At 39.3% G+C, this 16,024-nt stretch overlaps 1 protein-coding gene across 1 annotated transcript in view; it reads left to right on the top strand.

Annotated features, from left to right (window-relative positions):
* The window catches only part of MAN2A1 (mannosidase alpha class 2A member 1), a 206,580-nt gene that overhangs the window by 146,101 nt on the left and 44,455 nt on the right, over window positions 1-16,024 (top strand). Inside the window, exons 14-16 of the mRNA XM_004706587.2 lie at window positions 1,135-1,353; window positions 2,050-2,172; window positions 6,007-6,121. Of these exons, the coding sequence (XP_004706644.1) occupies window positions 1,135-1,353; window positions 2,050-2,172; window positions 6,007-6,121 (457 nt within the window). The remainder of the gene's footprint in view (window positions 1-1,134; window positions 1,354-2,049; window positions 2,173-6,006; window positions 6,122-16,024) is intronic.

Raw genomic sequence — 16,024 nt, 5'->3', positions numbered from 1 at the left:
TACCCCTCTGAATAACTTGGGACACTTTCATCTTTTAATCGCACAGGTAACATGTACTAAACCTTAAAAGGATGACTTCTTAGAATAACTACAAAGAGCTGCGTCATTTCTAAGACAAACCTACTGCCATTGAGTCAGTTCTGATGGATGCAGGGTTTCGGAGGCTGTAAATCTTTACAGGAGCAAACAGGATTGCCTTTCTCTCAAGGAATGACTGGTGGATTGGACACAACCTAGCAATGAACAGCTCAGTACTTAACCCACAGCATCACCAGGACTCCTTGTTCTAAGATAGAATCATAGAAAGTCTGGACACAGTAACAGATGCCTGTTTGAAAGTTGTGCAAACATTGTTCAACTGAGCCCCATGTCACTGGAAAGGTTGAACATTTTGGAGTCTAGAGTGTTATTTGAACTCTGCTTCTCAAGGCACAAGGAGCCCTGGTGGTAGGTTACACGTTGTGCTGCTAGGTCAGTATTTCGAGGCCATCCTCTGCTCTTGTGGAGAAAGATGAGGTTGTCTACTCCTGTAAGACTTATGGGCTCAGAAACCCATGGGTCAGTTCTTTTCTGCCCTGTAGAGTCACTGTGCGTTGGAACTGACGTGGTGACAGGAGCTCGAGTAGGCACAACCCTAAACTTGTGGTGGTGGTGGTGGAGTGCCATGGAGCAGTTCCTACTCATAACAGCCTCTCAAAGAGGGTGTTTAAAGCCATTTCTGGCTGCTAATATAAGGGTCCTTTCCTTTTGGTAAAAAGGCAAAATACAATACAAATATTGGTCACATTTTATAGGAAACATTCCATCCAGAAAATGCACAGTTCCTTGTGGGCTGGCTCACATTTTTGGCATCACCAGGCCTGCCTTGTTCATGTTTGATAAGCCTCAGGTAGTCATTCAAGTTGAGGACAGTCACCTAATTTCTCATATTAGATGAAACATGCCCATCAACTTTGGGTGACTGAGACACGGATGCTCTTCTTGTAAATGATCAAAAAATAGAGTAGTGTCATGTGTTCTTTTAAAAAAATGTGATGTGTTTCTTGTTTTGTTTTCTTTTTGCTGAAAGTGTAAATAGTTATCCTTTCTCTAGGTTACATTTCTCTACTAAAGTATCTCTCCTGTCTTTAAAAGATCTCTTTTCTAGCACATCTACCACCATTGGGACTGAAAGTATATAAGATTTTTGAATCAGCAAGTTCAAAGTCACTCTTTGCCGATTATGTACTATATAATGGTAAAACAGAGGCTAAAGGAATTTTCAACATAAAGAATATCAAAAATGCTGAAGAAGACATAGTGCTAGAAAACTCTTTTATTAAGCTTCGGTTTGGTCAGTCTGGCCTTATGGAGGTATGTTGACCTAAGCAGTTCTGAAATGTATAGAAGTTTTATCACTTTTATAAATGCATTTACCAGATCACTTATGCAAAGGAAAAAAGGCGTACTTAGCCCTGTACCAAGTATTCTATAGCTGCATCCACTTGTGCCTGATGTTACGCGTAAGTGTCGCTTATGGGTAATGTTGTCTATGAGCTGCCTGTCATTGGTTCATGAACTAAGTACAGAAATTGGGAATATGATGAAATTTTATTGGAAAAATTTAAAGCAATTTGACAGTGAATTTGGTTCTAACCGTAAAAATAAATGTGTATATTTGGTTTCCCACTTAAATTTCATTTCCCTAGGAATTCACTGTTATTTTACTTTATGAAAACACTGGTTTATGTAGATGAGAAAGAAACACCTCCATCAGAGCAAAAACTTTGAAAGCATTGGTCTAGACCTCCTAATTGATTCATCACTTCCTTGATGACATGTATTTCTGACTTTCTGTTCAAAACGTGCAGGTTTTAAAGCTCCAGGCTAAGTGTGAAACGTGACGTGTTTGGCCAGGAATTTTGAATATGAAACTTAAAGCTAACAATTTAAAAAACATTTTTCTGCTAGGTGTGCATTTTTTTTAAGTGGCGGCTTATACTTAGAACCAGATGTGTAATTAGTATTACAATAGCGAGATGCCTTTAATCTTTTTCTTATTCTTCTTAGGAATTGATAAATAAAGAAGATGGTAGGCACCATGAAGTAAAATTGGAGTTCTCATGGTATGGAACCACAAATAAAAAAGACAAGAGTGGTGCCTACCTTTTCCTACCTGATGGGCAAGCCAAGGTAAGTGCTAACAAGGCGAACATAGGTACTTATTGAGAAAGTGATGGGGAAAAAATGTGCTTCATTATTTGCTCCTGTAATAGGGATAGATAAGCTATTGGGTCCACTGGTCTTTGCCTTCAGGTATTCAGAGCAACATAGAGTTGAAAATTAGATAAGTTTTCGGGGTGAGAATGCAGTTAGGATGGTACAGTGTAAAAATGTTGAGTGAAATTTGAAGTTAAAAAATGCAGCTGGATTTGTCTTAAACCATTTCTATATATAATGCAGCAAAAACATATATAGATGTGCATATAAAATATTTAGCCATATGTGAAACATAAATTGCCCACTGGACCTTGTGTTTCTTCTTAACTTTTAACACTTAAATAATGAAGCATATTTTTTCTCTTCCCACCGTCGAGTGTATGCAAATCGCGGCACATTTAAAAAATGAAGAAAGTCGTGTAGTTGACCAACTCTTCCATAAGCCGTTGGAAACCACTGCCAGCGTTTGGATGCATTTCTGTTGTTTACATTCTGTGCATATCCTTTCCCTATCATTCTTGGGTTTTGTCTTATTAGATGCACATATTTTTTTTCTACATTTTTGCTCACAAGCTGACGAGACATTCTTTGAAACACAACCTTAATGAATACTGTTGTGCAGCAGTTCTTCAGTGTTAAACATTGTGCTGAGTGTTCTTTGCAGCATTCTCTTACGCAAGTAGGAATTCGAATTTATGCATGAATTTATGCACGCATGAATGTGTTGCCTGAGATGGACTGTCCAGAAGAGTCATTATGCGTTCATGAATAAAGCTTTTTAAGGCTTTTGATCCGTACCGCAAAATGTTCACTCCCACCATGAGTTTTGAGAATGTCTATCAGTATTTTATGGCAAACACCAAGAGTTAGACCTTAAGAGTTTTGGCAACAGTAGTGAAACCTAATTTTCTGTAGAATAGTTTTTTGCATGATGACTTGTGGAGTTTACTTCTTGTGGGATTTCTTTGTGTTTGTTAAATGTTTTGATAACAGTCAGCACAAAGAGCCCTGGCGGCACAGTGGTTTAATGCTCAGCTGCTAACCAAAACGTTGGCCATTTATAACCAACCCAGCAGCTCTGGGGATCAGCTCCTGTAAAGATGACAGCATACAAAACCCTGGGGGTCAGCTCGACTCTGCGAGATGGGGTCAGTGCAGTGAAAATCAACTGCGTCACACCCAACAACAACCATCATAAACACACTCACCCGTTTTATTTTATGTTGGAAAACTTTCCCCATAGTTTGTCGTTTAAACTCTCGTAATTTTTTTTCTGTCACAGTATCTGTTGTCATCTGTGTAGTCAGTTCTGTATTTTTTTCAAGGGTTTCCGACTTGACTTTGATTCTTCTGTAGGTCTTCCCTACCTCAGTATCAGTAAATCTCCACCTGATTTTTTTGTTGCTAAGGGGCCTGTGCTGGGAAAAAAGTTATAGGAACGCCTGCTAACCAAAATCAAATATTCAATTGTAAGGTGTTTTTTTTTTGTTGTTGTTGTTTTTTTAAAAAATCAATTTATTGGGGCTCATACAATTCATCACAATACATAGATTAATTGTGTAAAGCACATCTATACATTTGCTGCCCTCATTATTCCCAAAATTCGCTTGCCTCTTGGGTTCCCGGAATCCGCTAATTTTCCGTTTTTTCCCCCTCCCCTTCCCTTCCTCCTCCCCTCTCCCCCATACACCCTTAATAATTTATAAATTATTATTGTATCTTATATTACACTGTCTGGCATCTCCCTTCACCCACCCTTCTGCTGCCCGTCCCCCCGAGAAGAGGTTATATGTAGCTCCCTGTGATCCATTCCCCATTACTACATCCCCTTTCCCTCCTGGTATCGCCACTGTCACCCCTGGTCCTGAGGGGTTCATCTGTCCTAGATTCCCTGTGTTTCCAATTCCCATCTGTATCGCTGTGCATCATCTGGTCTAACCAGGTCTGCAAGGCAAAATTGGGGTCCTGGTAGTTGGGGGGAGGAAGCGTTTAAGAACTAGAGGAAGGTTGTGGGTTTCGTTATTGCTATACTGTACCCTAAGTGACTCATCTCCCCACTACCCCTCTGCAAGGTATGTCCAGTTGTCTAGAGATGGGCATTGGGTCTCCATCACGCGCCACCCTCATTGACGAGGATATGATTCCCCCTCCCCACCTTTGGTGTTTAAAGCCTAGTCCCTTTGGCCCTTCATGATCACACATGTTGGTGTGCTGCTTCCATGTGGGCTTTGTTGCTTCTGGGCTAGATGGCCGATAGGCTGTAGCAAGAGTTCTAGTTTCTGTGTGTTGTAAATCATTGAGGAATGAAAGGTAACTACAGCTCGTGGTGCAATGGATTGAGGTCAGCAGTTTGAATTCACCAAGCTGCTCCCTGAGAGAAAGATGTGGTGGTGTGCTCCTGTAAAGATTGACAGTTCTGGGAACCCTGGGGAGCAGTTCTGCTCTGTCATACAGGTCACTGACTGAAGGGCAGTGGGTTTGGTTTGTAAATTCATGGTTACAGTAGGCATTGCACATAGACAGTGGATCCGAAGTATAAACTGCATCAGAATTTTCTCATAAACTTCATCACTGGACAGGCGCTTTGTTTTGATGAACTGTTCTTTTAGGTATTTTTAAAAAAAGATTTAAGAAAATAGTAGCTTTGCATGAATATTATGCATGGATAGTAGTAACTAATGTATTTAACATTGTTTGTCTTTAAGTAGCTGTCATGTCAGATAGAGGAAGATCAAACCATATATTTTCATATATTTACAAAGAGAAAATAAATGACTAGCCAGGAAAGAGGCAAAAGGGCGTCTTGAAAAATGGTAGCCTAGGATTCTCCATCTAGGATTCTCAGTCCCTCGTACTTCCATGCTAAGTGGGAGAGACAAACACTGTGTGATGTGTAAATAATAATATCAATTTCAGAATATTTCCTCCTCTACCAGTGAAGTAAATTGGAAGGAAACTGCGCAATTCAGAAGATCCTATAGTAAAGTAGCTCACCTTGCAAGCCTCGTCTGTTTATTCTGCTGTTGTGATTTCTAAGACTCCTGATACCTAAGAAAATAAATTCTTTATGAATACTCTGTGTTCCCAAGTTACCTATGTGAAGTGGTTTCTCAATTTTTCTTGATTTTCAGTGCTAAATAATGAAAGTTAACCAGTGATCTCCAAGTAAGTTTCTTTTCCCCCCTCCAACTTTGCAGTTTTGCTTTATACCCAGTTTGCTCTTGAAACATTCTTTATAGGGTAGTAAACCTAACTGTGATTAAACTATGTTTCTGAATCTTTCTTCCTGTTTGTTTAGATGACTCCCTGTGGATAATCCTTGCCATGTTCCGACCCCTGAACATTAAGGGGTCATGGCTATAATTAATGTCTGCCTGGAAAATGTTGCTGCTATAGAATAATTTTAACTCTCATAAGTAACTACACAAGGGGTCTTCACAAAGTTCGTGGAAAAACAGAATTATCATTTATTAAAGGTAATTCTGTTTTTCCACGAACTTTTTGAAGCCCCCTCATGTTGACACTACAGAGGAATCCTAATTAGAAGTTTTTATAGCTGTGGGGAATATTTGAAGATCTAGTCCAATCAAAATACAAACATTTTAATTTTCTCTTTTCCACATTTAAAAAAAATGAACCACCTTAGCAATTGTCGTAGCAAGAACATATTTAAATGGTAAGGTTTAATTTTAATTTAATAATAAGTATCAGATGGTAACATTTTCCATTTTGGAGACTATTATGATTATTTCTTGGAAAAGCTTAGAATCCAAAATGTTTTTCTTAAAAATGTTATTTTCTCTTCAGCTTTATGGGTTCACCACACTGCCCGTTTTCAGAGTGACACATGGAAAGATCTACTCAGAAGCGACTTCCTTCTTTGACCATATAACCCATAGAGTGCGGCTCTACCACATCCCAGGTAAGAAAACAGGGACACAGCATGAAACCTGTGTCCACGGTGTCTTGAATTCCTGCCTTCCTTGATAATGTCATTATCAACGAGCAGTAGCTTTTTGGAGATGATGTAATTTTCTAAATTTGACATCATACTTTTGTCCTATGTTTTAAAATATACTTACCCTTTCATAATAAGTAAATGGTAAAATATTTAACTCCTTTCATATGAGGATCTTCGTGGAAAAATTCCCGTTATCCATCAACTCCATTTATTTCATGAACTTTTTGAAGTCCCTTTGCAAATACTTGTGTCATATTTGTACCTTCTCTTATCCCCTGCCATTACATGTCTTAGAAATGAGAACATTAATTACATCCTATTTCAAACCTAAAAATGGTATAGAGTTTTGTTTGCTTTAATAAAGTGAAAAGTGTATAACATGCTGTTCTTGGTGCCCTTGAGCTGTTTTCTACTCATAGCAGCCTCCGGGCAACAAGACAAAGCACTGCCTAGTTTCATACCATCCTTACAGTGTTACAGCTTCATCCATTCTGCTGTAGCTTCTGTGTCAATCCATCTTGTGGAGGGTCTTCCTCTGTTCAGCTGACTCTCTACTTATAAAGTATGATGTCCTTTTCGGGGCTTAGTCTCTCCTGATAACATGTGCAAAGTATTTCGTTTAATAGACCACTAATTGCGGCACACACACGCACACATCCTGTATTGAACATACAATGTATCACAATACATTGCAGCATTAACATTTTAAGAGAAAATTTTTCTAAATTATTTGTTCATAATTCTATGCTTGTTAGACTACAAGATAGCCAATTATGCATTTCTTCTAGGATGGTATTAACCTTTATTAACCAAACTTATAGGAATTGGACTTTTGATTCCTTTAGAAATTTAATCCTGAGCAGCTGATCCTGCCAAACAAGCTAGGTGGAACTAAGGACACTAATACTCTTGGAACTGCGGTTTAGTTGGGTTGATTTCTTGAATTTTGTGTTTTTAGAACAGAGTGCTTTTCAAGCCAAATATTTAACCCTGTCATCAAGGCCATGTACCATAGGATTAGTGCTTTTAGATAAAGAACTCATAGAAATGTTTCTTTAAGTCTATCCTTGCTGTTATTGAAGCTGAGAAAGTTAAAGAAGGAAAAATGTTTTCCCCTAAGGTTTCAGACAGTCAAGGAATAAAGCATTTCACAAACTGATAATAAAATGTACCAGTGGGCACTGTTTGCTCTTTAATTATTGTGGATAAGCAAAGGTACTTACAATGTTCCAAGTAAAGGGATATCTCAGCTAAAGTTCCACCCTCTCATTTCAGCATCTAAATTTAATACTGCTTTTGTTGAACTTTTTCAACTTTGAATTTCAGCAGTGTTTGCCTTTGGTTAGCATTTCCGGCATAAGTAAACTTTCTCGTACTGCTTCATAGGTTGAAGTACATTTTAAGAATAATCATGGTTCGTAGGTTTAATCAAGAAGTCAAAGGTCATCTGGAATGTGGTTAAAAACCCTATGAGATGCTGATTTTGTGTTCTAACCGTGACTTGTTCAGTTACCCAAAATCACTCTTGCAGGAAAGTGAGAGTTCCCCAAATCTCTAGGAAGTGAGAAGCAGTGCTTTTGACCATCCATTTGTAACTTTGAGCAAGCCTTTGTGTAACACCCTAAAAGCTCTGAATTTCTATTTTCCAAATCTTGCCAAAGATTGCATTTATTGGTAGAAAATAGCATTAACACATCTAAGATGCATTATGTATATTTAACTTTGCCTAACCCCGTTGTTCTATTTCATAGGCAAGTCCTTCCTTGAGCAGAACACGGCGCATGTTTGCCATAGACCTGTGCCATCAAGCTCAGCTCACCATGTTGCCATCATCATAGCCTGAGATAGGCTAGGTCTCAGAGTAAATGCTAACACAAGTCAACACAGAATTCTCAATACTCAATCACGTCTAACTGGCAATTAGTTTGACTTTTGTTTCATTGCTTCTGTCAACTTCAAGGTATCCTCTGAGTTTTCCCTGGGGTATCTGTGGCCTTTAGCTGTTTCTGTGTGGTAGATGGTCCCCTTCTGTGGCTGGTAGCATAGGTGAGCTTGTCATCATAGCCTATCGTGGAAATTACAAGACTGACTCAACTGTTGATGTATAGTAGCAAATGCACATTCATTAGAACTAAATTGCTGTCTTCGCTACCCTCCTGGTCACTGCTAGGGACTATCCAGTGGCTAATAATCTTGATGCAGGGGCAAGGGATCACAAGAAAGCCGCTGGCTTCTGGTGCCCTGATTGGCTCTCTTGTATTCTCAGTGTTTCTCCATTCTCAGCTCAGCCCCATGTCTAATCTCTCCTTGGCTTCTGCTGCTTTTCTCCACTTGTACAATTTCCTTTTCCCTTGTCTGCTTCTTCTCTAGGCTGTCTCCCTTCTCTGTGGTGTTTCTGGTGCAGAGGCTTAGTTCTCGCAGGCATTGTCTGTGGTGAGTGTGTCTGTCCCTCCTCCGTCACCAAACTGGCCAATTTTGGCTCCTCAAGCATCCCTTAAAGTCTTTGGTTCTCACCCCCTCTTCACTTTTGCTTATAGCCTTCTGGCTCCCTGTTATGGACATATTTTAAAAGGCTAAGGTATAATACAGTTCCGATGCGTGAAATCTCCTTGGGGTCCAGCCTCTGGGAAATGAGGTGTTTCAAGATACACGATTTGATTAGTTAGATAAGAAAATAAAGGTTCTGAATAGAGCACTCAGAGTATTCGTGTAATGAAAAATAAAAACACAAACCTCAGACTGCCTCTGGATTTTTCAGTAAGTAGAGTAAACTGGGCTGAATCATTTTTCCCCCAATTAGATTTGTAGCTTGAAAGTAGTAGCTTCAGAAGTTCAGGGGAAATGACAAATAAATGTAATGCAGAGTTAACTTAGAGTGCTCCTCCAGATACATTTTACTGTACTTGTCTGAATTGAATCTGAAACCCGCAGATAAAACTACTTCAAGTGACACAAGAAGCTTTTTCTCTCTAGCTCAGAGCAGGTCTTTTTCTAAGCTGAAAGTGGCTGGTGGGAAAAGGAGATACTGTAACCATGTGAAAGCCTTCCTTCCAAACTGTGTTTGTATCTGAACCCCAACTGTAGGGAGCAAGCCTGTTTTCAGGATCCTCAGTGGCCCACCTGCATCGTGGCCCACCTGCATTCCCTTTACCCCTTGAGACAGTTTATTGTGCCAGCCTGGCTGATAAACGCAGGTGGGATTGACTGAGGGGCGGAGAGATGGATGGCTTGATGAGCCTTGCCTTTCTTGTCTCTCGCTCTGTGATCATCGGACCAGTGTGCGGCTGCCTTGCTTGTTCTGTGCTTTAATTTAAAGGCTACAGAGCCTGTGGGACGCCTAGCCTGTGGACTGTGTTGCTGTAAGTTGAGGTCCCTTTAAGACTTCTCTGGAGCTGGGAACTGGCAGTTGGTGACCTGCCTTGTGATTGGCTGCTGTGCTGACATAACCTAGCTCTCTCTACAAATACAGGAAGATCTGGCATCAGATAGAGACTGGAAGGACTGCTAGTCTCTCAACTTTCTCTCATGGACGTGAGTTGCACTAAGCCGTTTATAGTGCTTCTAATTTAACTGTTTATTTCTTGTGTATTTATCTGTATATGATTGTATATTTATGTGTATATGATCTAAGATTGTATATTTATCTGTATATGATTTAACATTTCATTTCTCGTTATATATCTAATTATCTTTATGATTTAACATTTCATTTCTTGTTATATATTAATTACCTTTATAAATAAATATATTATCAAGAATTTGGTTTTATCTCTCTAGAGAACCCTGTCTAACACACCCCTCATTGTGGGAAGGCTCAGATGGTTCAGTGGGGTTTTAATTAAATCATTCACTGAGGCCTGTGATGGAGATCTGATTAAGTATGTAGGTGTTCTAACTACTTGAAAGAGTAATCAGTCATAAGGGGGTTGGTGAGAAAAGCGTAGCAAAGGCCATGTACTAAGCAATGCTTCAACGATCCTGGACAAACTTCGAGATTCTAACTTTGGCCTCATAAACTAGGCATCTATCGGATGAATGAACCAGGTAGATATACAAATTGGGACTCTGTCTTTAACAGGAAGAAAAATTCATTCGACAGCCCTGCTTTCGTAGGAATCGCTTTCTGACTACACGTCTGTCGAGGGAAAGACCTGTGCGCCATTGGGTTTTTAATGACTGAGCGTTCAGCGCTAGAATGTCAGGCCTTTCTTTTAAGGCCGTGCTGCTGCTGGATGGATTCAAAACTTGAATCTAACATATTAAACGGATTTTGCATATGTACTAATTTTGCATCTTTGAAAGTGACTAGATACAGTTATTTGGATGATTATCAATAAATGGAACCTGGGTTGAGTTAGTACCAAATTTGTGTTTTGTACAGAAATAAAGGTTAGGAGAGAGAGACTATTAATACTTTATAATTACATATTGTAATTGTATTAGGTTTCTTAGTCAATTATATAAAACATTTTATTATATCACAGCAACAAGGGAAAACAAAGTGAGTTAATATTGCAGATTGTCTATCTTTTTAAGTGTTTGTTTATATTAAACTTTTCGAATTTAGTTTACCTGAAGTACTCTTTTTTTTTTTTTTTTAAGTAACCTGCAAAAAAAAATCCTTGAATTCTTTCATGGTCTATTGTCCATATTAACCGAGTAATTTTTCCTTGAAATAAACTTTGGGAGGAGAGAAATCCAAGAACAGGAATCAAACAACACTTCCCAAAATATGTAAACTATTTGGTCATTATTGTTTTTATAACAAACTGAGTCGAGAAGCCTCAGTTCAACTCTATTGTTGGTTTTCTCTATTTGTGTTCTTTCCATGTTCTGAAAATGATAACAGAGTTGAAAGTCTCCCTTGCTTTCAGGAGCACCTATGCCATTAAAAAAACTACTTAAAAAATTATTATTCAGATATCACATTCAAAAGGCTTTTAGACAGATTAAATTAAAGAAAATCTGATACTCATTACCTTTAACAGTTCTAGAAGATCATAACAATTTTGGAGAATTATAATAAAATACAGTCTCTTGCTTTGTGTCAGGATAAATAAGAAATCCATTTTTATAGTACCTATTTTTTAATGAATTGCTTTTAATGGCACTGTTTTATGATACTAAAAGATTTTTTATTTTGTAGAAAATAGCAGGGGGGTGTTGTTCTTTTTTTTCCAGAGGAAAAAGACACGTGAGGGTGAATATTTCTTAAAGTATAATCATCTTCCATTAAATAGAAGCTTTCAACATCACATAATACACTACTATAACTTTTTCTGTTATTCTTGAATCAGAAGATTGAATACGATGTACATACTAGCCCGGGTGCCCCTCAGTGTGGTATTTGATTCTTGGCCGTCACAAAGCACATGCCTTGCGGTGACGTAATGATCAGTAAGTGACGGGTTCACTGTGGCTTCGTTTGTCTTCAGAGCTGTAATGGTTAGACTTTGGTGCCCTGGTTTTCTGGCATCCACAGCTACTTTGAAGAATTAACTTGTTGTGGGTTACCAGTGTGTCATGTACGTTTTCACTGACGCAAGGTTTGGGTCCCAAAGCTGTTAAAATATATACCTTCATTGTTTGTTTTTTTTCCAGACTGTTCTGCTAGGCAAGTGTTTGCGAGTGAGTGAGTGTGTGTGTGTGTGTGTGTGTGTGTACCACGTTTCAACCCTTAGGAAACATACCTTAAGTGCAATACTCTTGCCCTGTTTCCCACCAACATATTATAAAAGTACAGTGTATAATGAGTCTTGCTGAAAGAAAACAAGCTGCCTGGAGGTAACATGTAATGAACTGCCATCAAAAAGTAAGGAAGAGGAGATTTTCCTTTGGCTGAAATAACTGAAAAATTTCTGTGTGGACATACTTAGCAATCAGAGAGAGGTTACTTAGTCTTTCTCTGATCAATTTTTAATATATAAACCTGAATGATATCATAACATGCCCCTTGATCTTTAGGGAATCAAAATGAGCTTTGCATAGATAAGCATCTTAGGAAATCACATTCGGAATTAGCAAATTAAAGTGACCTGGGATTTATCCTTTCATTTATAGAGACTAGGATTCCTTTTTTAAAAAAATCATTTTATTTTGGGGGCTCTTACAGTTCTTATAACATTCCATACATCGATTATATCAAGCATATTTGTACATATGTTGCCATCATTTCCAAAACCTTTCCTACTTGACCCCTTGGTATAAGTTCCTCTTTTTTCTCCTCCCTCCCACCAGGGTGGGAGGATCAGTATATAATCCTTGATCAATTATATGTTGTTGTTATTATTTCGTATCTTGCACTGTCCTTGGCTCCCTTCACCCACCTTTCCATTATTCAGAGAGGCCAGGGGGATGGGGCGGTTATATATCCAACCTTGTAAGGGTTCCCTCTTTCTCCCCCTTCCCCCTCCAAGCCATCCCCCTCCCCTCATGATATGGTTACTCCCACTATTGTTCCTGAATGGTTTATCTGTCCTGAATTCCGTGTGTCAAGAGCTCTTATCCGTAATAATGTGTGTTCTCCAGTCTGGCCAGATTTGTAAGGTAGATATGGGTCATGGTAGTGGGGGGGGAGGGGGGAGGAAACATTCAAGAACTAGAGGAATGGTGTGTCTTTTGTTGGTGCTATACTGCACCTTGGTTGAATCATCCCTTCCTTATAACCCTTCTGTGTGTGTGTGGGGGGGGGGCAATAATCCAATTTTCTACAGATGAGTTTTGGGTCTCCACTCAATCCCCCTCATTCACATCGATATAATTGTTTCTTTTTTTTTAAAATCATTTTATTAGGGGCTCACGCAACTCTTATCACAATCCATACGTACATCAATTGTGTAAAGCATATTTGTACATTCATTGCCCTCATCATTCTCAAAACATTTGCTCTCCACTTAAGCTCCTGGCTTCAGGTCCTCATTTTCCCCCCTCCCTCCCTGCTTCCCCCTCCCTCATGAACCCTTGATAATTTATAAATTATTATTTTGTCATATCTTAAACTGTCCAACGTCTGCCTTCACCCACTTTTCTGTTGTCCGTCCCCCCAGGGAGGAGGTTGTTTGTAGATCCTTGTAATCGGTTCCCAATATAGTTGTTTCTTTTGAGTTTTTTGATACCTGATACCGTAGACACCTCATAATCACGCAGGCTGGTGGGCTTCATCCATGTGGGCTTATTTGCTGCTAGATGGCTACTTGTTTAACTTCAAAGCCTTTAAGACCCCAGACATGGTATCTTTTGATAGCTAGGCACCATCTGCTCTCTTTATCACATTTGCTTATGTACCAATTTTGTCTTCAGCTATTGTATCGGGAAAGTGAGTATCAAAGAGTGCCAGGTTATTAGAACAAAATGTTCTTGTGTTAAGGGAGGCCCAATGTCCATCTTCTATCTTAGTATTTAACATATAAATATATACACACATTGGCCTCTATCACTTTCATCATAAAATTAATGTACTTACATATATGCATGCCTATAGCTATACCACTATGAATAGCTTTTGCCTCCTATTTATTTCCTCTATTTCCTTTTACCTTCCTCCTGTCTCACTACCATGCTCACCCTCCATTCTGCTCTCAGTAATTCCTCTGGGTTACATTGCACTTGATTAACCCCCACCAGGCATCATACACCCTCATCGCCATCAATTTTAGATCTCTTGTTCTTCCCTTATCCCTGAGTTTGTTGGCTCCCAACTCCCCCTCCCCTCTACCTGCTCTCCCATATCTCCCCAGAACCACTGTCCCATTGTTTTCTCCTTGGGATTGTTTGTCCTACCTATCTTATTTAGATAGACGTAGGGCAAAAGAAAAACAAATAAAAACAAAAAAATCCAATAGATGTTTCCGGGTGTGTCTGCTGACCCTTTTCTAGGTTTTCTGACCAAAAAGGAGGGAGAAAAACAGGGGGATACAAAAATGGGGGCGGGGTGGGGGAAGAGTGTGATGGAGAACAGGGCACTAATACACCCACAGGGAGGGTATTGTTTATGTCTCCACAGGAAAGGGAGAGAGGGACCAGTCCTCATCCCAGAGCACCAAGCCTTGAGGGTAATACACTGGCATGGAGCAGCGAACTAACAGAGACTTGGTTTCTTAAAGATGACCAATTTGATATTAACCAGTGAAGACCCTTCAGAAAAACTGCTGTTGATGCTGTTAGCTGCTATTACATCAGTTTCCAACTCACGGTGACCCCATGAATAACAGAATGAAATGCTGCCTAGTATTGTCTAGGCCCATGATTGGTTGCATTTTGGATGCAAAGGTTTTCATTGGCTGATTATTTGGAAATAGATTGCCAGGCTTTTCTTCCTGGTCTGCCATAGTCAGTAGTTCTGAAATCCCTTAGGCTTGACTTCCTGCTTCTAAATTCATCTTTTAAGGATATTTGAATCTAGAGTTGATTCTTGAAGTCCCCTACTTGTTGACAAGACTTCAGGGCTTCACTGAAGGTTTTTTTTATATCCATAAAAAGATTCGTGAGGATTAAAATCATTTGCAATCAATCCCCCCTCCCTCTTTCCAGGGCTATGTTCCAGATTTAGTTTGATTTAAGAGTAAAAACCATTAAGTTATGACTAGGCAGATTTAGGTAATTAAAACAGTTTTGGAATATCATAACTATGCAATTGACTGCTAAGGATTTTTTTCCTCCCGTTAATTGGAACTTTTTAAAAAGTGAAATAAGTAGCTATGTGTCGTACCTGATTATTCCCTACCGACATGAAAGGGAAGGTTATTTTAAGGGCCTGTAAGAATATTCTGGTTACACAAATTCTGAACTCGGGTTATCTTGGGAACTGCTTGACAGCAGCTGCTGTGTTGTAGGCAAAGCGTCTTGGCAGGGAGTTAACACCACCCATAAATGTGTGTTGCACTGAGCACAGATAAAGACTCGGGTGAGATATAAAGGGAAGTGCGATAGTTAGAGAGTCCCTGGGTGGTGCAGATATTAACACACTTGACCATTCACTAACTAAAAGGTTGGAGGTTGGAATCCAGTCAGAAAAGTGCATCTCAAGAAAGGTCTAGTGATAGACTTCCCCAAACTCAGCTACTGAAAGCCTATAGAGCACAGTGCTCGTCAGACACACATAAGGTAGCTGTGGGTCTGGGTCAACTCTCCAACAACTGGTAGTGGGGCATGATGAGGTTAAGTGTTCAGACTTGGTAGTCAGCTTGACTGCATTAATTTCTTGCAATCTTCTGAAGTCAGCTGCTTACCCACTGTTTGGGCAGGTTAATACCCATCTTGCCTCGGTTTTATCAACTAGAAAATGTTAACAACAGCAGTGGCTAGCACAGGGCCGGTGTAATAAGGATTAGACAAATGCATATATGAAAAGCCTGATACATAGTAAGTGTTGAAGCTAAATGTCAAAGTACTTATCAGTAAATGTCACAAGAGAGGCTCGAGGTGGGAGTGATGGGGAAGATGGCATGGCAGCAGTGAGTTGTGGTGATGCTAGGTCTTGGGGAGATGTCACTAGGATGGACAGAAAGGAGGAGCCAAGTGACAGTGAAGTGGAGTCTGTTAGGTTGGTGGGCTTCAGTCTCCCTTGATGCCACAGTAATACGAAGAGCCCTGTGTCCCATGTGCATTTTTAAGCTGGCATCTAAAGTTTTTCATTATATATTTAAGTAATGGCAAATGATGTTAATTTCGTCAAACAGCAAATATTGACAATTTAAAAATAAACACATCCAGTGGATAGCAATTTCATGCTAAATCATGCATTTTTAAAAAGCCAACACAAACTCTTTAGCAGTCAGAAATTTCACATATTTCCTTTCCATTCTATTTCTCCAACAGAATTTTTTCTTAATATAATATTTTTATGTTGGAAGGTTTTTTTTTTTT

This window comes from Echinops telfairi, unplaced genomic scaffold (genome assembly GCF_000313985.2).
Source record: "Echinops telfairi isolate 266 unplaced genomic scaffold, ASM31398v2 ScPeMD7_7469;HRSCAF=8507_1, whole genome shotgun sequence".
Taxonomy (NCBI): Eukaryota; Metazoa; Chordata; class Mammalia; order Afrosoricida; family Tenrecidae; genus Echinops; species Echinops telfairi.
Note: the sequence above shows the minus strand (reverse complement) of the source record. Positions and strands in the feature narration are given on the sequence as shown.